We start from the raw sequence: 20902 nt of genomic DNA on the forward strand, positions 1-20902 counted from the left end.
AAATATCTCATTAATAATTTAAGATTTTAAATAATTAATATTTGATGTATTAATGGCTGTGAATAATTATCAAGAAATTGAAATTCGAATAATTTTTTAATTAATAGTAAATTAAATTATTAATTTTTTGGATGAATTAATATAGAATGGCAAAACCTTAAGAGCAACACAATTAGTATAACTCGAAACCAGACCATACCTGAAACGCTGAACACATTAATTATCAGGTCGATACACAAATTCAAATTAAATTAATAATTTTTCGAAGGGATCTGCCAATCTTTGAACTGAAAATGAAAATAGCATCAAATTGAATAATTACATGAAAAGAGGGGACAGAATATCCAAACAAAATACTGTTTTGTGTGGTCATAAAAATTATTTATTAATTAATTAATAATGTATGATAGGCAAATTGGAGAAATACACGTGTCCATTTATATAACTGCCTTAAACCCTTCGGAACTTTTAAAGTTTAAGCGGGAATGTAACTGAAAACAGAAACGATTCTTTGTCTCTCTCTCTATATAAACCCTCTCCCTCTCTCTTTCTTTTCACTGAAGAAAGATTAGAGTTTGTTCTTCTTTTGCAAGGTATTTTCTCTGCTTTTTTCTAAAATTATTTTAGTATTTCCCAAGGTATTAGATTTTGAATCATCAATATCAGAGAACAAACAAATTTAAGTCTTTTTTTTTTTTTGCTTTTTTAAATTGCTGATAATCTTTGAAAGATTTTCTTTAAACCTGCTCTTTGTTAATCCATCTTCATTTTTTTTTAATTTTCGTTTTCGTTTTCATTTCTTGATAATGTTTTGTATGTATTACATAAATTTTCAATTTTGATACATTAGGTCGTGGCTTGGAAACCAAGGTGTCGAAGATCTAACAATGAACGTTAAACCGGTATAGTATAAATTTCCCCCAGTTTTCATTTTTAGTAAACCCATAAAAAGGAGAACTTTAGCATTTAATTGTGATAATTTATGGGACTTTTAACATACTTGTCTTCTTTGGAGTCGTGGTGCAGTTTCCTGGACCTTCGTGTATTCGCTTATATGCAGATGATGATGATGATAGAGACTTTGTAGATGAAGGTTTTGCAGAGAAGAAAGGCAAAGACAAAGGTAAAGGCATTACTGAATGCAAATACAAGGGAACTTCTTCAGCTGAGTTGAAAACGTTTGGGGGACAACAAATGCTTTCTGCAGATCAAACAATTCCCCGTAGAGACCTTTCGGTTGCGTTCAAAACATATAAACGACAACTCAGTAATTACCAAAGATTGCAATTGGCAAACAATTATTGTAAGGCAGCTTACCTGGAGGTCATGAGTTTGGCAAAGGAAGCGGGAACTTGGGTACGAGCGAAGCCCAGATTAGGTAATCTGGATGATCTCGTAAACGAATTCCGAACCCCTCCTTTGCCTGGACGGAAGATGGAAGTCTCTGTCGCAACCGCAGTCATTCCGGATGTCTTGGCATCCGAGATTGCCGAAATGATGACGCTTTCGGTGAGTATTTTGGATGTTTATTAGACTCCTTTTTCGTTTGTTCTAGTAGCTAGCCCCTTCTTATGTTATTGTTCTATATATGTTTCACAGAGCAATCTGTGGTCTAAGTTACTGTTTCCCCTTGTCAAATATGTTGAGGGGTCTAATGTAGTGGGTAGTCTTCAGTATTTAAGCTATGCGGATGTATCCATCAAGGCTGCAGTACAGGTAAACTGATCTTACATGGCGTTTACTTGCCATTTAGTTAGTGTCACTTGTTAGTCCATCAACCAAATATATGTTTGTTCCATAGATGTATGCAGAGCTTCAACTGCCAACAACATTGGTACCAACAAGATATTTCGAGTTTTTGCGATATGGGAAAGAGATAATGGATGGAATTTACATAATTGTTGATGTCTCGAGCCGTTATTCCGATCCTTTTGCAAAGCGTAATAGTGAAAGAAGACCATCAGGGGTCATAATCAGGGAACATGGACCTGAAGATTGTGAGGTTTTACTCTTTTGTGACTTGCTTTTTAACCTTACTGTTGCTTCAATCATTGTAATGGAAATGCTTTTTACCTTAAACAGATTATATGGATTGAGAATGTGGAAGTGGATGAAACCAGAGAAAACTTGTACTCCACAATAATCGGTTCAAACTTGGCATATGGTGCACACCGTTGGGTAACCACACTGTTATGGAATCTAAAGCGTGACAAGAGCTCATTTTCCGATCTCAAAATCGATGTGCATCCCGGGGGTAATAAAAAGACTTGTTCTCTTTTCAGTTTTTTTTCTTGGACATTAAACTGTTTAATTCCATCATTTGTTTAATGTTGTGGTGCAGCTGGTTCTTTTCTTTTGGCTTTAACCCAAGCCATGAAGCGTTTCTTCATGGAATGTGTTTCTCAGCATCCTGATGAAACTGCACTTACTGTAATAACTAGTGGTGAAGATCCAATAAGGATTCTGCATAACAAAAAACTTAATGAATATATATCTTTTGTCGGCGTAAACAGTTTCCGGGTTCAAGCTAAACCCCTCTCAGTTTTTCAATTTTTAATGAAAAAGGATCTCCAGTTGGAGGTATGAAATATCTATATACATATATAACTCAGTTATTCAATTATTTTTTACTGATGAAATATATTATATGTATAGCAGTTTCGTGTGTTTGGAGATAGTGAGACAAATGAGGTCGATGAGGAGCCTGAGCTATTGTTCACATTTGGCACTGATGATAAAAGCAATATCATCTCTCTGCATAAAAGGGTTACAAAAGAGGTCCAAGTCTGCTCACAAATTAAAACCCAAATTTTCCTTTTTGTTTAAGTCTTTGCTTACATATATACTTTTGTTTCTGTTTTCTGTTTGTATGCGGCAGGGAATTGTATACGGCTTACAAGAAGCTTCAATGGATGAATATTGCTCCTTTATCCTATCCAAAACATTGACGGAAGATACGGTGAATGCTCACATTGTTTGTGGGAATAAAAGCATTTATGAGGACAGTAAATCTAGAATGGCTAACATAACTCCTTCTGGGTTTGCTATAATGCCTGATGGTCCTGGGGGCCTCCATTGCGATGCTTCTCTTGTAACCTTTCTCGTGCAGCTATATTATGATCCTTTAGGAAATCCTGTTGATGTTGAGTTTGTTAGAAAAGATTTTCTAAGTGATTTGAACAGTATCATCAGAGAGTTGAATGAAAAGGGTAAGTGTTGAAAATATGAGAATATTGTTACAGAAATTACTTAATTGGAGATCTCTTCTCACAGTTTTTTTTGGTTTTGCAGTTGTGGGGGAAAAAACGAATGGAATTGAGATCATACATTTGACACAAGGCAAGGCTAGCTGCATCTGAACCTGGAGGAAGCATAGATGGAAAAAAAAACAAGAGATACTTTTCTTGCAGAAACCAATTTTAATTGTTTTTCTACACTTCTGTTATAGATATAGATATAGCTATAGATACTTTTCATGTTGGTGTTGAGAGCCTGAATGTGGATGATAAATAGAAAGAGAAATTACAAGCAAAACTTTCCTGTGAATGTTGATAAAGATACGTTTCTTTTTAATGCCAAAAAGTTATGACCTTAGCTTTTCAAGCAGGCTTTCATTAAGCTAATATTAATTGACTCCCTTATTTTTAATTTAGGGACAATTATGGAGGCATGACCACCTCCTTTGGAACTGATGACAAGGCCTCTTGTCCACGCAAGTGTGGGTAGTTGGTGACATATTCTCATCATCCTCAGTATTTTCGACTGATCTTCATTACTCATCTGCATCGCCTCATGAAAAGCATTCTAGAAATGCTCCTTTTATTTCTCAGTCACCAACTAATGCTGCAGCTTTGCCCTTTACCACAATCATCTAATCAAACGCTGCCTCAAACGCTGCCTCAATCCACAATATCAAGTCACTTCAACAATGAAAATAGTGGTTCTTGGTGAATATGTTCGGGTTTCCTTGATTTTCCTATAAGCAACCCTATCTGGAGCAGTCACGTAGCAAGCACTAGTTCTAGTGGTAGTCATGACATAAAAGGACTTGTGCATTGGCCACCAATTGGAATGAGCTTCTTGTTGAAAACGTTATGGATATGGAACCAGATTAACTTAAAACTTATTGGTATTGTTTCATATTCCCTTCATGTTGCTTGACATGGCATGTCATGTGGCAAAACCATGCACAACTATTTCTGAACAGAAACCCCAAGTACACTCAGCACCTTCCAATCTCCATCTGTAGCTAGTCGCAGTATTGTATACTCTTCATCAGCAAATAATGCCCCAGAAAAGCCACGAATGCGGTGGACGCTTCATGAAGCCTTTGTTTAGGCTGTCAACCAACTAGGTGGTGTGGACCTTTTGGCTCTCATGAAATTGCTATTAATTTTTCACTTTTTTTCCCGTCCACTTTTGGACGGATGGTAATTTGCATGATAAGAAAGAAAAGTTACCTCCTATTTTCTGTACTACCTAGCAATCTTTAAATCCATTTTCCTTCCAATTTTCCATCCTGCAGGTACATACACCTCTCTTTTTATTATTAAAGAATTTGCTTATGTATGTGTGCTCAAAGGCACTGGTTAGTTATTTCCCTTTAACTGGAGATGCCACTCTCTTAGCTGATGACTCTGGCAGTCCTATATTTCTGCATTTATCTGTGTTACTTCATGTCCTTATCAATGAAGTGATCATTGTTTCTTTTCATTTGGTTCAATGGGTTTCAGAATCTTTAGCTGTCCAGTGAAATTTATGATGCATGTTTATTGTGCACTCAATAATCCTATTCTCCCATTCTGATTTATGATGCAAGTTCTCTTGTGAGACTGGGGTTGTCACTCAATATCTGGCTGAAACTATGACTCTTGTTTGCAGGAACCATTGATGCTTTCATTAGTAGGATAGATAGAGCTTCTCAAGTTCCAAGTTATGTTTGTTGTGGACAATTGCGTAAGCACTTTGGTATTTTAGTTCATAAAACATATAATTAATTTTTAAGAAGGGTCAAAAATAAAAATTTCCATTTATTTAAATAATTAAAAACTTAAATTAAATGATTAATATTTAAGAGGGACCATTAATGAGAATTTCCCACTAACCAACATCTGAGGTTGTTGTATGGAAAGATAAATAACTAGGCAAGTAATTAAAGTTTCCTTCTAAAGATGGAGTTTCAAAGTAAATGTAAAGTGTATGGTAGGATTTGGTAATAGAGGGAAATTGTGGAGGCGTTTAAAGTTGAACTTGCATCATTATTGTATATTTACATGACTAAGAAATCTCTGCATTTTATTATTTATAATTAATTATTTTAATTCATCAATAAAAATGTACGAGTGAATCTTATATATAATAATTTTAATTTAATTTATTATTATATTTCTATGTATTGTCTTATATATAATAATTTTAAATTAAATTATTATTATATGTTAATTTTTTTATTGAAAACTATGATAACTGATTATTGGAATATACAATACTTTTTTAATCCTTGAAATGGAAGTATTTTAACTTTTTAATTAAAGATAAAAATATTTTATATGAATGATTTAAAATTTTAAAAATTATATAAATTATATAAATTATATAAATTATTTCATGTTACTTTTTTTTTTAAAACATATGTTAACCTTTTTAAATTGTGTAGTGTGATATCTTTTTTTAAAGGTTCAACTAACTATATAATATTTATTTGATCCGATTAATATTTCCATTTCAAAAGAGATAATTTTGATATTTAATAAATATTAAACCTATGATAAAATTTTAGTCTCATTTGATAAGTCAACTCTGATTAGAAAAATGGGATTAAAATTTTGTCTAAATTCGGTTTAGGAAAAAATGTTAAAACTCGGGTCCAGTTCAATCCGCCGTATTAATTTTTTATATTATTTTTATATAAATTTTAAAATATATATAATACATTAAAAATATTAAAATAAATGTTTCCCAACAAATTAAAAATAAATTTTAAAAAAATATTTATACTTAAACAACACTAAAATATGTGCAACTTAAGAAGCAAATGCTTTTAAAATAGTAACAAAACTAATAATAAAATAAAAGTTATATAATATTCACATAATAATAACAAAATAGTAATAACATAATTGTGAAATGACAGCAAACCAATGAAAAAATAACAAGAAAATTAAAACAACTACAAAACAGTGGAAAACCAACAAGAAAACCAACAAGAAAACAATTTTTTTTCAAATTCGGGTTGGGTCGGGCCAGACCCAAGCTAAAAAAAACTTTATCTAAGATCTGTCTCATTTTTTAAAACAGACCTTATTTTTTTGTTCAAACTCATTTTTTAAGCTTATATTTTTACCCCAAACCCTCCCGCTTTTCAAACAAAACTTCGGATCAATAATTGAACAGGTATACTTACAAATCAACTAAGTACACATAATTTGTAAATATTTAAATTAATTTAATATCATTATATTTTTCACTTTGACATTATATTATCCATCTTAAATTTCAAAACTAATAAAATTTAGCATACGTAAAATAATATTTGACATACAAAATATATATCAAAATTAGTTGATATTTTTAAAAAATAAAATTTATTTAATATAATGATATATATTAAAAAATCATTATATAATTACATATTTATTATTTATTCATATAAGTAAAGAAATTATTAAAAAATAGTTAAACTATTAAAAAATAGTTAAATAAACATGGAAAAAGATTTAAACTTCACACAAACATTTAACCAACCAACCTAAGTGCTAAGTTGTTAAAAAGAAAGCATGTTTAGTTTCAGAAAAACGCTTTTTAAAGGACCGGTAAGTTTTTTCGACATATTTTCTTAAATAATAATAAAAAAAGCCTAAATTGCTAATTTTTTTAAATAAAAGGCAACATTTTTCACTAATTTTTCCTATATAATGTGTGATGTAGTTCCAGAAGCATGTATATTTTGATATTTAAAGTGAAACCAATGGTTGGTTAATGGGCATGGTGTGGGGTACGTAACACATGCGCCAAATGCATAAATATCATAACATATACAGCTTTATCAACTAAGTTCCATTTGTTAGGAAGTAGAGTCGCCCCTACCTTTGAGTCGAAGCTAGCTTATAGCTTAAGCCATTAGCTATGCACAAGCAAAATGGCAGGCGTTTGGCAGAGTTCCAGCTACCAAGCAATGGTTTCCTTATTTTCATTCCTCCCTTTAACGTCTCTTAGACTCAAACCTACGACTTCTCAACTCACAGTTTGGTAGTCTCTCCCTCACATTTCACTTTATTAATTACCTTATAATACCACATCCCCTCAAGCCCTCATCACATCTTTGTCTCTCAGTTATTATCCTATTCATCTCATCTTTGTTTGTTTTTGGCTTGCCATGGCTGGCTTTGGTTCACTTGCAGTTGACGAGGTACTTTCTTCTTCTTTTCTTTAATTTAGTTACTTCTTACTATGAGCCTGATGATGTTATGGGATAGCAGAATCGGCCTCCGACACGGCAGTCTTCGGGAAAAGTATGCAAAGTTTGCGGGGATAAGATTGGTCGAAATGAAGACGGGGAATTGTTTGTAGCTTGTCACGTATGTGCCTTCCCGGTTTGCCGGCCATGTTATGAGTATGAAAGGAGTGAAGGAACCCAGTGCTGCCCTCAGTGCAATACTCCCTACAAGCGTCAAAAAGGTTCATTTTTTTTTAATCTCTGAGTTTCTAGCTAGAGAAATGAAGTGTTACAGACAGAACTAACATGTTTCATTAACTTTGGTCTTTTGCTTATCTGACAGGTAGTGCAAGAGTTGCAGGTGATGATGAAGACAACTATGACCAAGATGATTTTGATGATGAATTTCAGACCAAGAACCGCAAGGATGACTTGGATCAGCATGTAAGTTCATTATATATAATAGTATATATATAAATAAATAATAATCATTAAATATTTATCAGATTACTAAAGTTGATTGTCAATTTTGCAGGAAAACGGGGACTATAATAATCAGCAATGGCATCCTAATGGTCAAGCTTTCTCAGTTGGAGGAAGCAGTAAGTGCAACTTTTGCATTCCTTTTAAAACTCTGATTTAGCTTTATACTTATGGGAGGGTTTATCAATGGGGTACAGCTGCTGGTAAGGATTTTGAAGGGGACAAAGAGATTTATGGCAGTGCAGAATGGAAAGAAAGAGTTGAGAAAGGGAAAGTTAGGCAAGAAAAAAGAGGTTTGGTGGGCAATTATGGTGATGCAGGACATGATCAAGCTGAACAAGAAGAAGAAGAAGATTACCTGTATGTTCCTCTGACATGATCCGTCTCTCCTCCATTTTTAAGTTTCAACACTTGTTTTAAATTTCTTTGAATTTGTAGCATGGCAGAAGCTCGACAACCCCTCTGGCGAAAAGTTCCGATTTCCTCGAGCCTGATAAACCCTTACCGGATAGTCATTGTCCTACGGCTCTTTGTCCTCATCTTTTTCCTCCGGTTCCGTATTATAACACCGGCCTACGATGCTTTTCCCTTATGGCTTATCTCTGTTATATGTGAAGTATGGTTTGCTTTCTCCTGGATACTCGACCAGTTCCCCAAATGGTTCCCCATTACTCGTGAAACTTACCTGGATCGCCTCTCCTTGAGGTTTGAGCGTGAGGGAGAGCCTAATCAACTAGGTTCAGTCGATGTCTTCGTGAGCACTGTCGATCCTCTTAAGGAACCGCCCATCATAACAGCAAACACGGTTCTATCAATCTTGTCTGTTGATTATCCTGTTGAAAAAGTGAGCTGTTATGTATCCGATGATGGTGCTTCCATGCTTCTTTTCGACACACTATCGGAAACTGCCGAGTTTGCCAGGAGGTGGGTACCATTTTGCAAGAAGCATAACGTCGAGCCAAGGGCACCGGAGTTTTATTTCTCCGAGAAGATAGATTACTTGAAAGACAAGGTTCATCCTAGCTTTGTCAAAGAACGTAGAGCCATGAAAGTGAGTTGCCAAATTTGTTCACATTTTCGGTGCTACCAGTGTCCTCATCTTGTTAAAACATGTAAGTTAAACAAGGTTTTAATATATACTTTGCTTATGGTGTACTTGTAGAGGGAATATGAAGAGTTTAAAGTAAGGATCAATGCACTAGTGGCAAAAGCTCAGAAGAAACCAGAAGAAGGATGGGTGATGCAAGATGGCACCCCGTGGCCTGGAAATAACACTCGTGATCATCCCGGGATGATTCAGGTGCCTTGATATAAGATCATCAAATATCATTCTATCCGTGAAATTAAAGCCCATATCATGGTGGAACTTAAAAGCTTCTTGCTTTACAGGTCTATCTAGGTAGTGCTGGTGCACTTGATGTGGATGGCAAGGAACTACCTAGGCTTGTTTACGTATCTCGTGAGAAACGTCCTGGTTATCAGCACCACAAGAAAGCCGGTGCCATGAATGCTCTGGTGAGAACTGTTTGTCTGATTTCTTATTTGTTTCCATAGGAAGAGGATGCAATTTAATGGTTTGCTACTGATCTTGCCTATTGTTTGATCATGAATGTCATTGCCAGGTTCGAGTCTCTGCCGTGCTTACTAATGCACCCTTCATATTGAATCTGGATTGTGATCACTATATTAACAACAGCAAGGCTATAAGGGAAGCAATGTGCTTTTTAATGGATCCCCAATTTGGAAAGAAGCTTTGCTATGTTCAATTCCCTCAGAGGTTCGACGGCATTGATCGTCATGATAGATATGCTAATCGGAACGTTGTCTTCTTCGATGTAAGTTATTGTACAAAATATTTACTTTGTTTGCTTCTTTGTAAAATTAGTACCTAATAACTACAATGTTGCTTTTGTTGCTTTTGGTCATAGATTAACATGTTAGGCTTAGACGGACTTCAAGGCCCTGTATATGTAGGCACAGGGTGTGTCTTCAACAGGCAGGCATTGTATGGCTATGATCCACCTGTCTCCGAGAAGCGACCGAAGATGACATGCGACTGCTGGCCTTCATGGTGTTGCTGTTGCTGTGGAGGGTCAAGAAAAAAGTCGAAGAAGACAGGAGAGAAAAAGAGTTTCCTCGGAGGTCTCCTACGCTCCAAGAAGAAGAAAATGATGGGAAAGAACTATGTGAGAAAAGGGTCCGCACCAATTTTCAATCTTGAAGAAATCGAAGAAGGTCTTGAAGGATATGATGAACTAGAGAAATCATCACTCATGTCACAGAAGAATTTTGAGAAACGATTCGGGCAATCACCAGTTCTCATCACTTCAACTCTGATGGAAAATGGAGGCCTTCCTGAAGGCACCAATACCAATTCACTCATTAAGGAGGCCATTCATGTAATCAGCTGTGGCTATGAAGAGAAAACAGAATGGGGCAAAGAGGTGACCACTATTACATTAATACTATATTGAGTCATTGTAACAACTTTGAGGAGATTACTGAATTGTTTTCTTTACAGATTGGATGGATTTACGGGTCTGTCACGGAAGATATTTTAACTGGTTTTAAGATGCACTGTAGAGGATGGAAATCTGTTTACTGTGTACCGAAAAGACCAGCATTTAAAGGATCGGCGCCAATCAATCTATCAGATCGTTTGCACCAAGTTTTAAGGTGGGCTCTTGGTTCGGTGGAAATCTTCCTCAGTCGTCACTGCCCACTTTGGTATGGCTATGCTGGAAAACTGAAATGGCTGGAAAGGCTTGCCTATATAAACACCATTGTTTACCCTTTCACGTCCATTCCTTTACTCGCCTATTGTACAATTCCAGCTGTTTGTCTCCTGACAGGAAAATTCATCATCCCAACTGTAAGTAACATTGCAGATTGCTTTATTAAAACATTCTGAAAGAGATTGATTTATTAGGCCCTGGAAAATTAAACTTTTTTTTTGTTTCCTTGGCAGCTAAGCAACCTTACAAGTGTATGGTTCCTGGCACTTTTCCTTTCCATCATAGCAACCAGTGTTCTCGAACTTCGATGGAGCGGAGTTAGCATCCAAGACTGGTGGCGCAATGAACAGTTCTGGGTGATCGGTGGTGTCTCTGCACATCTTTTTGCTGTCTTCCAAGGCCTGCTCAAAGTCCTTGCTGGAGTTGACACCAACTTCACTGTAACAGCAAAAGCCGCTGAAGATGCCGAGTTTGGAGAGCTTTACCTCTTCAAATGGACCACCCTCCTAATCCCACCAACAACTCTAATAATATTGAACATGGTGGGAGTTGTTGCCGGGGTTTCTGATGCAATTAATAATGGTTACGGTTCATGGGGTCCCTTATTTGGCAAGCTATTCTTCGCCTTCTGGGTCATTGTTCACCTCTATCCTTTCCTCAAAGGTTTGATGGGAAGGCAAAACAGGACTCCAACCATTGTTGTGTTGTGGTCTATACTTCTTGCATCAATTTTCTCATTGGTCTGGGTTCGGATCGATCCTTTCTTGCCCAAGCAAACAGGTCCAGTCCTCAAACAATGTGGAGTGGAGTGCTGATCATGCCAACTCCTCATTATTATCACCATTCATTGTTTTGAGTCCCCAGATCTCCAAGGTGTTGGTAGAGCAAGCAAGGACGTCATTGATCACCAGCGGCAAGTAAGATGTCAATTAGGAACAAATTGACCACTCATTACATACATTGTACAACTTGATACCTATTCAAAACTTCATTGTTATAGCAAAGAAAGTTTGTTATGCTATAAGCTATATATACTAGGCTTGTTATCTCAGCTTTAATCCACAATAAACAGATAAAGCTTCAGGATTATATTCCATAGGTCATTTGTTTTCAATCAGCCTTTCACAGCTAGGCTTAAAATAAGAAGGGAAAATTCATCCACAAGGATTCAAATCATGCTTAAACTATATATATGTTGCAAGACTAAAAGTATTAAAAGAAACCTACAATTTTATTCAATTTCTAACATCTTAAAAGACAAAAAACAACTGCAATAAGGGTTCTGTATTTATTACATCTTCAGTTTATCAATGGCTCCTTGGATTAGCTTAATTTTGGCTATGGTCCTCTCTTCTCGGGTGCTTACCTTTGTAGGTTGCAGAGCAAGAACATTCCTCAGTCCTCTCTTCATGGATGGATGACGCCTCATCATTTTCTGAAGCAACACCCTGCGAAAATGGCATCAAACTGTTACTTAAAAAAGCTGGGAAAAAAAAAACAAACCACAGAATATGCAAAAATTAAGAAAACATACTGAAGTTGTAGCCAAAACATGGCTTGGATGATTGAAAGCACACTTGGAACCAAACTTGCATCTTCCCGTTTTCAGAAAGTACTGAAAACTTGAAAAAAATAGTAAATCATAAAGAAAATAATGGAAAGAGGAAAATAATTTGAAATTTGGATCAATGCTTACAGCACAATCAGGTTTTGCTTGCTTAAAATAATCACTTAATGGAATCTGTAAACCAGATTGCTTGGGAAGGAAAATTTCCTGCGGTTAGAAGATATATTTCTACAATAAGTTAATTTTCCATTCAGTTGTTTGATCAAACAGCTAGCATAGTGTACTATATATACATATATATATATACCTGCTCTATTTCGGCGATGAGGTCAAGATGAAACTGTTGCATAGCCTTAATAGCATCTTGTTGAGTGCTGTCCATTAATTGCAAGGAAATGCTAATGCACAAGTTCATATCTGGAACTATTGTAAATCCAGAAGGATACAAGACCAGCTCAGACCATTCGTTTTTGCTTAGATTCTGATCAAAATCGGATTCTTTGATTGGAGATGATATAACAAAGGAGCGAAATCCATCAGTTGAAGCTTCTTGCAACACATACCCTTCGAATGGCTACATCAGAAGCAGAAGCTACATTAGCTTCATATATCTTCTCTCTGCAACTCTTTGTAATAAAAAACTAAAATAAAATAAAATAAAATACCCACATCCTTATTTAGAGTAATGCAGTAAGTGTCACCATCTGGGGAAGCAACTCTAATTACTTCATCGGTCCATTGTGTGATTCGGGTGTGGCACCACTGCATTAGAAAAAAAAAAGTCCTACATGTGGCCTCAATATCACTTAGGCAAAAAATATCATGTATGTATGCAGAAGGTACATACATCTATGTACAAGTTCTTTTCCCTGAGGTAACTGAAAACTGGCCGAGACGTTTTACTTTCGACATTAAATTTGACAACTGCAACAAAAATGCATGATCCTGCATATGGTCCTTGAGAGTTCAACTTATGTTTCAACCAGATTTCTTTATTTTCTTGACGATGACCACTCCATCCGTCCCTGTCCGCAGATGCGACTATGCTATCCACATACTTGATTCTAATGTTTTTGGCCATTTCCTTTAAAACTCCCAGTAATTCACCTCTTGATCCTGTTTTACACAACAAGCAAGTAAAAAAATAGTTCCATTTTACCTTAAAGAAGTTAAGTCATAGCCAGAATAGCAGAAAACACAACCTTCATTTTCTGTTCCAAGTTTAAAACTTAAGAAATCTGAGGACATCCTCCTGTAATCATTTTTCAAAACATTGATCCAGCAATATGCTTTGAAAGGCCAATCGGAGTCGATCGGAAATTCCATAGTTTCGATCCATATGACCTTGGATTTACTATCATCATACTTTGCAATGATCACCCCTGATGGTTTTCTCCTGCATGCATTTTCAACCTTGGGTTTACTGGCAACAGACGTTCCAATGGTCATCCTCGATAGCCTTTCGCTGCACTCATCAAAGTCTAAATCGACTACTGCCCACATATCGTGTCTAATCTCTTTTACGAATCGAAGGAAGGTTATTTTTTCTATTGTACTAAAAGGTACAACAGATATTGGCTTCAAAAACTCTGCAGTCACCTGCCATTCAATTATTCCCTTTGAACTTTTAAGGCTTTTTTTAATATCATCTCAAGTGAGGAAAATTTCAGAAGCTTACCTTTTGTATATCCAGTATTTCAAGAGAAGTTCCACTCGGTTTCTCACCCTTTCCACTGTAAACAATGTGGGAAAACCTTGAAGCCCATGTCTTCTGCAGTAATGTTTGGAATATTTTCAGTATACATACATACATACATTAGCTTCTATAGTAGTCAAAGGGCTGAATATGAACCTACCACATCTGTCATCATGGAAACTAAGTCTCTTGGAGGAAGCGGAAGAATCGCACTGTCAATGGAGAGATCGACGCTCATTGTAGTAGCATTTGGCATTAAGAAAAATTTCGGCAGTATCCTCTCGGAATGTAGGCCATGTTCTTTGAACCATGGGTCATTTTCAGCAGCAATATTCAAGATTAACTGAAGAGCATCATTGCAGAAGTACCCTGACAAGGGATGAGAAGGCTGCAACACAAGGGCACAAGCTTCATTACATTCCATACAAGTTCAATTAGGTAAAATTCTATCAACAAAAGTACTGGTGACAATTCATATTCAGCATCATGAGTTACTGCAAATCTCTTACAGGAGAACCAGGTGTTTCATCAGGCTGGGTAGAATCAAGTTTCTCATCAGGCAAGGCATTGTCCTGTAGTAAGGAGCTGATTATCAGGATTCAACATAGTAATTTGAAGTTCCTAAAGTGATTTGTTTAGGTATCATACAAGTCCACTTCGATCCGTCGTTAATGTCAATCCATTAGACATATGTTTGATCATGCAATACGAAAGTCTTTTATTTCTTCTACAAAAGGTCATTTTTCAAGATAAATTATGAATCACTTGTAACTTGATTAGACAAGTAAAGGTAATTGGAAGTGGGAAACTTTAATACCGGTTTATCACCATCCATTTTAGATCTTCAACACCTTGGTCCCCAAACCTGTCGGACATAAGGCATCAACATTAAAAGTAAAACTTTCAAACTTATAGTTACCAAGTTTCTCATTTAGATGCCAAACCCAATGGAAAGAAAATTAAAGAAAGAAAGAGAGGAAAGCAACCTGAAAAAGATTAGCCGTCCAAGGATGAAAATATACTGATTGGGACTACAAGAAAAAAAAGCAAAGTCTTAACCTGAAAGAAATTCCTATTTCTTGGAAAACTATGTAACATACAGAATTTTTTTCAAGAAATTGAAAAGAAAAGAAAATGGGTTTTCAATGATTGATGACAAGTGAGAACTTAAAAAAAAAAAAAAAAAGGTCCCTTCCAGGTTTTATCATGTGAGTGATGCTTCAAAACCAAATCCACTCTTTGACTTTCTTTAATGAAGAATGTGATAAAGAAAACAAGAGAAACAGAAAGAAAAGATGGATTAATAGAGATTACAAAGAAGTAAGAAAAAGAGAGTCAAAAAGTAAATTGTTGAGAAAATGAGAAAATATATAGCTTGGAAACAAGAACAATGTCTTAAATCTTTCTTCAATGGAGATAACCAGAAAGAGATGGAGAAGGGTGAAAAAGAGGGATTTTTATAGAGGGACAAACAATCATTTCTGTTTACCATTACATTCCCGCCAATACTTAAAAAAGGTCCCCAAGGGTTAAGGCAGTTATATAAATGGACACCCTTTGAGGCTTTGACTCACATTCCTTTATGCACTTTAGTTTAGTCAGTGCTTATTCATTAGTGCATGGTCCCCAATGGAGTGCTCGCATTGTTCGTTGTTCATGGCCAGTGCTTAGCTGCATATTCATCAGTTCATTCAGCTGGCTCCTGCATGTTTATCAGTTATAAAAAAAAAAAAAAAAAAAAAAAAACTTCCTTGATGGTAATCTTCAATTTACAGTTATCATGGAGTATGATTATGACAAACACCGATGGGAAGTTGCCACCAACACGATTTATCCTTCGGATCTATTAGTTTCGAGGTATTTTGACCATTGTTATTGGCATGCCGATAACAACGCCTGTCCCTTGATTACACCTTTGGTTGGTAGCAGCTCACGTGACTGTGGTTGTATCATGATCTTAAATAAAAGTTATAAATACCATATCGACTCTGTATGTATTAGTATTGGTTTTAATATATAAGTTTGTGTTTGTTTGAATGAAAATGATTTTTAAAAAATAATTTCTGAAAATAATTTATTTTTTTGAAAAATAAATAATTTTTGGTGTTTGGAAGAATTCATGTAAAATATTTTCTATTGTTTGGATAATCACATGACTAAATTGAAAAATATACAAAAATTAAAGTGTGAAACAATTTAATATGTAAATAAGAAATTTATGATAAAAGCTTAATGAATATGTTATGAGATGATGAAATATACATAAAGTATTGTCAATGTGAAATTGTGAAAATATATGAAAATTTTATGATGACAAGGACTAAATTGTTAAATTTGAGAAAATATGTTGATGAAATAATAGAAGTGTAACAAGATATTGAGATAAATTATGTGATTAAAGTGTAACAAGAAAGAAAATTAATTTAATATGATTAATTAGTGAATATTGAACTTTTATGATAAAAAAATTTAAATTGAAAAGTTATAAAAATTTATTAAAAAAAATATTTGATAAGTGAAAAATATAGTAGAGAATGTAACATCTTAGTATTTTGATCCGATGTTCGGGTCAGGTATGGGGATGTTACAGTGGATAAAATCTTAGCAGTTTGAAAAATGTCTTACAAAAAAATATTTAATAAAACATTTTACGAGAATAAAGAGGTAATTTTACATTGATTGAAAAATCTTTTATATTGATTATCATATTTTACATGAAACAAACATGAAAAAATACAGAATATAATTTTCGTAAGCATAAATGTTGAAACCACCTATAACTAGTGAAAAGCCTTGTTTAATAAGGGTAGTGGCCCTGTATACTTTCATATAAGCGCTCAGCGTCAAACAAGATCGAACATGGCTCAATCCGTTACATTATGTTTTTCTTCCTCCTAAACAGAGTGGTTCAAAGATGAAAAAATCAGTTGTCTGCAGCATTTATCAGATGAATTTAACTAGGATGCAGAATGCAGGAGAATTGATAGGACCTACATTTTGGATATAGAATAACAATTAACAAGGAATCACTTCCACACATGCATAAAAAATATATTCAATAATAATAATAATAGAAATTCTATTTTGCATGTTGAAAGTTCACAAGAAAATGTGGTTGATGTATAAATATTAGTAGTAAATGACACAAATGACTTTCATAATGAATCCAATACAGAAGTTTGTCCAGTGTTGTTCTTCAACAAGATTCTCTAAGAAGAAAAAATCAAGAAGATGAGGGTGAGATATTGAGATCAGCCTTGAGGAAATAGAGCTGCCGTTGCAAATGCAGAACCTGTCAAGCAGACATCCTGAGATAAACTTTGTACTTCTAATGAGAAAATATATATTATAACTGAATAACAAGTATCAAACAGGCAAGACCATGAAAGATTATTGAATTCTTAGCCAAAAGCCTATGGACTATTTGTTAGGATATGTGAAAAGCTTTAAGTGGCTACAGTAATTGTCTAAAATGGGGATGATATCCAGAAGAGTCTGGAAACTGGTGTTTAAGAAAAACTCATAAAGTCAATTCCTAAAAGGAACGAAGAATTTGATACAAAAAACAAAGAAAAAAAATATAAGAAACCAGACATTACCTCCTCTTGGAGCAAAGTTGGGAGACAGTCTGCAGATGTAAGGCCTTTCATCTCTGCCTGTAGCTTCTCCTCTTTAAGGCCCAACCAGGTATCTTGAGGCAGTGCAACAAGAAGTACTGTCAGACCATCCCCTATTGATGGAGGTATACCAGAACAACTATTTTGGTCAAAATCAAATGAACAACTGGGCTTTGTTTCAGATGACGGAATCAGCATATCAACCATTTGTTCAGTGCCATCAGTAGTTACAGTACCAGAAACCACTGTGACAGGCTCCTTACACACAGATTTTCGAAGTTTTATATCTTTACAGCACCCGTTTAACGACCTAATTTTCCCAGTTAGAAGTCCAGCTACTTGACAACAAACATTTGCCGCAATGTCAGCCAAGCTATCTGTGTAACCCAAAGGTGCCTCACTTTCGCACAATGAACGCTCAAATCCCAAATATCCCGTCACATTTTTGAATAGTTCAGTCTCTCGTATTTGTTTCAATACTTCTTCCTGAAATTTCAAATTATTCTTTCTATTACTTTCTCTTCCAAGTCATGGAAAGAAATCGGAAAAAGAAATATTTGAACAAATGAAGCTGCAAATTGAAATTCACTCTTTGAAAGGAGGAATTAACGAAAAAGATAAATGGTAGTTAACTGAAAGATAAACAAATATGCCCATCATACCTTTAGTGCAACCCTTCCTTTCTCCTCTTCACTTAAAACGGTACTGCCATCATCCTGTCTCCGAACCTCTGCAATCCACTTGATGAAATCCCTCAAACTAGAAGGTGCTGATCTAAATACCACACATAATACATCATTAACATCTTTTAGATTCTTGGAAGTGAGCAAAAGGGGAAGATCTTCCGTTAAGTACTTAGCGACTACATTCCAATTCTCATGTTTACAGCTCTGCATTTGATACACAATAGTAGTACCAGTTATCACCTCTTTGAACAATAAAGCTCTGGCAAACATAAAGAACATAGAAAAAATAAATCCAGATTTGAGAAACACCTAGAGATGGAAAGGAGCTCCACTATCAACATCAATAATGAAATACTTTATCATAATACAATAAGAAAATCTTAATTTCAATATTCCCATATTCAGTTTGAAGATTTTAAATTCCCCTGCATCTCCCAGGTTCAAATTGCATGAAAAATAAAGAGCATAATCAAAATTCCAATGCCACTTTTAAGTTTCAATAATGAATCAGATTTTGCAATTTGTTACTATACTCATTCAACAGTCATTATATAGTAAATTGACACTTGAGAAGGAAAAAGGAAACTAGTAAAACGATTTATATCAAGACATAAAGAAAGTGTTACATGGGACTGATCTGCCAAAGATAAATTCAAGTACCATAGTGTAAAGAACAGATGTTGCTTTCTGAAGCTTAGACATAACCATGAACCTGAGAAAAGCAAGCATGAATTGCCATTAGGACACAACCAGGTAGTTGCCACTAATAACAAGCTGGCAGGTTGTATAATTTACTATAATACAATCAACCAATAAAAGGTAGATTTTAAAATCAAGTTAGAAGCTACAAACGAGATGTGAATTGAAGCTGAGCATGCTTGCAGAGAAAACAAAAAAAACAATTAAAGTAACAAGTAACAACCATTAATAAGAGCCTAACTATATGAAGAGGAGAAATCAGATTACCCCCTATAATGTCCAGTTGCTTTATCAATAGTATTCATGGCATCCCAAAGAAGCGAAAGAGGAACCCAATGAGGAGGGTATTTGAATCTAGCAACATCCAAAATCAGAACCATGTCCTTTCCAGCATGGTAACCCCCTATCGGCGAAAAATGGCCCGTTCCTGTCTGCAACCAATCACATTTTCAAATTGGCAAGCACAAAAATAGAAAAATTTTCAAGAAAAAAATAATGGATCAATCAGTAGATGTATATACATGTTGAAATTCGAGTCAATGAAATGATTACCTGCTTGAAAACCGCTCTATTGTAGGAGACAATCAAATGGCAATCCTCTGATGAAGTACAAGAGACCACGCGTTCCCGGAAATCTTCAATGCTAGATTGATCGGTCCTGAAAGGTTCAACTTGAGCACCATTGCAAACAGCCAAACAAGCAACTTTCCCAAAAGTGATGCCTTGACTTTTGATTTTCTCCAGTGGCTCGCAACAATCTAACATTGAATCATCGAACCATCTCCAAGGTCCTAATTTAAAAATAATAATATTAATTAATTCAGATGGATAGTTCGAAATTTAAGTAAATTATGAAAACAGGGGGAAGAAAAGTACCTTTCCAGGTTCTACCAGGATCGATAGCGAGGGCGTTTAAGACCATGGCGAGAGTGGCGAGTCCGCAATACGCGGGCTCCGATTGCGTTTGGTAGTATGATATTAGTTTGAAAAACCCTTCCGCCGTTCCTCCTGCTAAAGCTTCCGTGAACAATTGCTGTAAAAAGAAAATTAAAAAGATTTGAAAAGATTAGAGAATGAGAAAGAGATAAATTAGGGTTTATGTTCATTGGTTTCCAGCTACCTTGCCTTCGGGAGAAGAAAACTCGATGGCAGGAGGAGAGGGAAGAACTCTTCTGTAAAGACCCGCCACCGCCATTTTCTGTTTTTTTTTTCTTTTTGGTCGTTGTAAGTTCTAACTGTCACCGTAGCGTTATGACACGGCGGAGGTAGATATAAAGAAACGATCCCAATTCCCAGTCCACCACATTTCTCTAATCCGCGTATGGTGAACGCAAAACTCAGACTTGAGTCAACTCTCCGATTCCACTTTCTTTTTCAGAAATTCCACTTTTCTTTTTGGGTAAATTCCAAAATAGTAACTTCTGTTCTCCTCATTCATATTTCCACGGAGTTACTTTTGTTTGAAATGTTAGGTTCTAGTCACTTGTATTATCGTATTGTAACATTTTAGTAATTGAGTCGCTAAAATTTTACGTTAAATTATATAATTGGTCCCTATATTTTTTTCGTTTTAAGCAATTTAATTTTTGTATGTTCTTTTAACTTCTTCTTTTTTTCATTCTCTTTTGTTTCTTTATTTCTTTTAAAGTGGTTTTTTTATGTTGTCCATTTGCTAAAACTAGTAAAAATAATCTTTACCCACCAAATAAACTAAATCATTGTTTCTTTTACATTATTCCTAAATTGAATTTCACTCAAAACTGAATAGCAATCATTTTTAATCAAATCTCGATTTGAATAACTTAATTTTGAAACTAAAATCGGAGCTAACTAATCAATATAAAAAATTATATCCTTAATCAAAGCTAAACATAAATTGAATTATTTATATTTAAAACAATCTTTTTCGTTTCTAGATTTTTACAAAATCGTGTAGATTATTCATTTCATTTTCTTTTATTTTTTGATGAATAAAATTAAGGAT

At 34.9% G+C, this 20902-nt stretch overlaps 4 protein-coding genes across 11 annotated transcripts; 2 read left to right on the forward strand and 2 right to left on the reverse strand.

The window, feature by feature from the left end:
* The first annotated feature begins 491 nt into the window (after positions 1–491).
* LOC107956346 (homeobox-leucine zipper protein MERISTEM L1) lies at positions 492–3603 on the forward strand. 3 transcript variants are annotated; one of them, XM_041116745.1, is made up of 11 exons: positions 492–593; positions 851–902; positions 1027–1123; positions 1208–1509; positions 1600–1716; positions 1802–2002; positions 2083–2254; positions 2342–2580; positions 2656–2778; positions 2879–3209; positions 3292–3603. In XM_041116745.1, the coding sequence occupies exons 2-11, from the start codon at positions 888–890 to the stop codon at positions 3357–3359; spliced, it is 1665 nt and encodes a 554-aa protein (XP_040972679.1). In that variant the 5' UTR covers positions 492–593; positions 851–887; the 3' UTR covers positions 3360–3603. The 3 variants fall into 3 exon arrangements, with proteins under 3 accessions (XP_040972679.1, XP_016747532.2, XP_040972678.1); XM_016892043.2 differs by having other exon boundaries at positions 1027–1509; XM_041116744.1 differs by having other exon boundaries at positions 493–593; positions 1027–1509; positions 2659–2778.
* Positions 3604–6979: 3376 nt separating this feature from the next.
* On the forward strand, positions 6980–11742 carry LOC107955410 (cellulose synthase A catalytic subunit 4 [UDP-forming]). Of its 2 annotated transcripts, none has more exons than XM_016891194.2 (12): positions 6980–7408; positions 7479–7677; positions 7779–7879; positions 7971–8037; positions 8116–8278; positions 8357–8969; positions 9081–9218; positions 9308–9433; positions 9541–9753; positions 9847–10362; positions 10440–10790; positions 10887–11742. In XM_016891194.2, the coding sequence occupies exons 1-12, from the start codon at positions 7376–7378 to the stop codon at positions 11466–11468; spliced, it is 3102 nt and encodes a 1033-aa protein (XP_016746683.1). In that variant the 5' UTR covers positions 6980–7375; the 3' UTR covers positions 11469–11742. The 2 variants fall into 2 exon arrangements, with proteins under 2 accessions (XP_016746683.1, XP_016746684.1); XM_016891195.2 differs by having other exon boundaries at positions 7057–7408; positions 7500–7677.
* A 121-nt stretch (positions 11743–11863) lies between these two features.
* On the reverse strand, positions 11864–15574 carry LOC107956344 (homeobox-leucine zipper protein ROC7). 2 transcript variants are annotated; one of them, XM_041116746.1, is made up of 13 exons: positions 14903–15574; positions 14734–14781; positions 14565–14643; positions 14426–14488; positions 14077–14304; positions 13899–13991; positions 13423–13819; positions 13068–13336; positions 12890–12982; positions 12528–12794; positions 12350–12427; positions 12188–12268; positions 11864–12101 (listed from the first exon to the last, which is right to left on the reverse strand). In XM_041116746.1, exons 2-13 carry the CDS (start codon positions 14745–14747, stop codon positions 11982–11984), a joined length of 1782 nt encoding a protein of 593 aa, XP_040972680.1. In that variant the 5' UTR covers positions 14748–14781; positions 14903–15574; the 3' UTR covers positions 11864–11981. The 2 variants fall into 2 exon arrangements, with proteins under 2 accessions (XP_040972680.1, XP_040972681.1); XM_041116747.1 differs by lacking the exon at positions 14565–14643 and having other exon boundaries at positions 14903–15432.
* A 978-nt stretch (positions 15575–16552) lies between these two features.
* LOC107955409 (glutathione gamma-glutamylcysteinyltransferase 3) lies at positions 16553–20328 on the reverse strand. 4 transcript variants are annotated; one of them, XM_016891193.2, is made up of 8 exons: positions 20039–20328; positions 19795–19951; positions 19471–19709; positions 19186–19349; positions 18880–18931; positions 18196–18423; positions 17516–18019; positions 16553–16810 (listed from the first exon to the last, which is right to left on the reverse strand). In XM_016891193.2, exons 1-8 carry the CDS (start codon positions 20111–20113, stop codon positions 16781–16783), a joined length of 1449 nt encoding a protein of 482 aa, XP_016746682.1. In that variant the 5' UTR covers positions 20114–20328; the 3' UTR covers positions 16553–16780. The 4 variants fall into 4 exon arrangements, with proteins under 4 accessions (XP_016746682.1, XP_016746680.1, XP_016746681.1 ...); XM_016891191.2 differs by lacking the exon at positions 16553–16810 and adding an exon at positions 16947–17208; XM_016891192.2 differs by lacking the exon at positions 16553–16810 and adding an exon at positions 16947–17224.
* Between the last annotated feature and the right edge of the window lie 574 nt (positions 20329–20902).

This window comes from Gossypium hirsutum, chromosome A07 (assembly GCF_007990345.1).
Source record: "Gossypium hirsutum isolate 1008001.06 chromosome A07, Gossypium_hirsutum_v2.1, whole genome shotgun sequence".
Classification (NCBI taxonomy): Eukaryota; Viridiplantae; Streptophyta; class Magnoliopsida; order Malvales; family Malvaceae; genus Gossypium; species Gossypium hirsutum.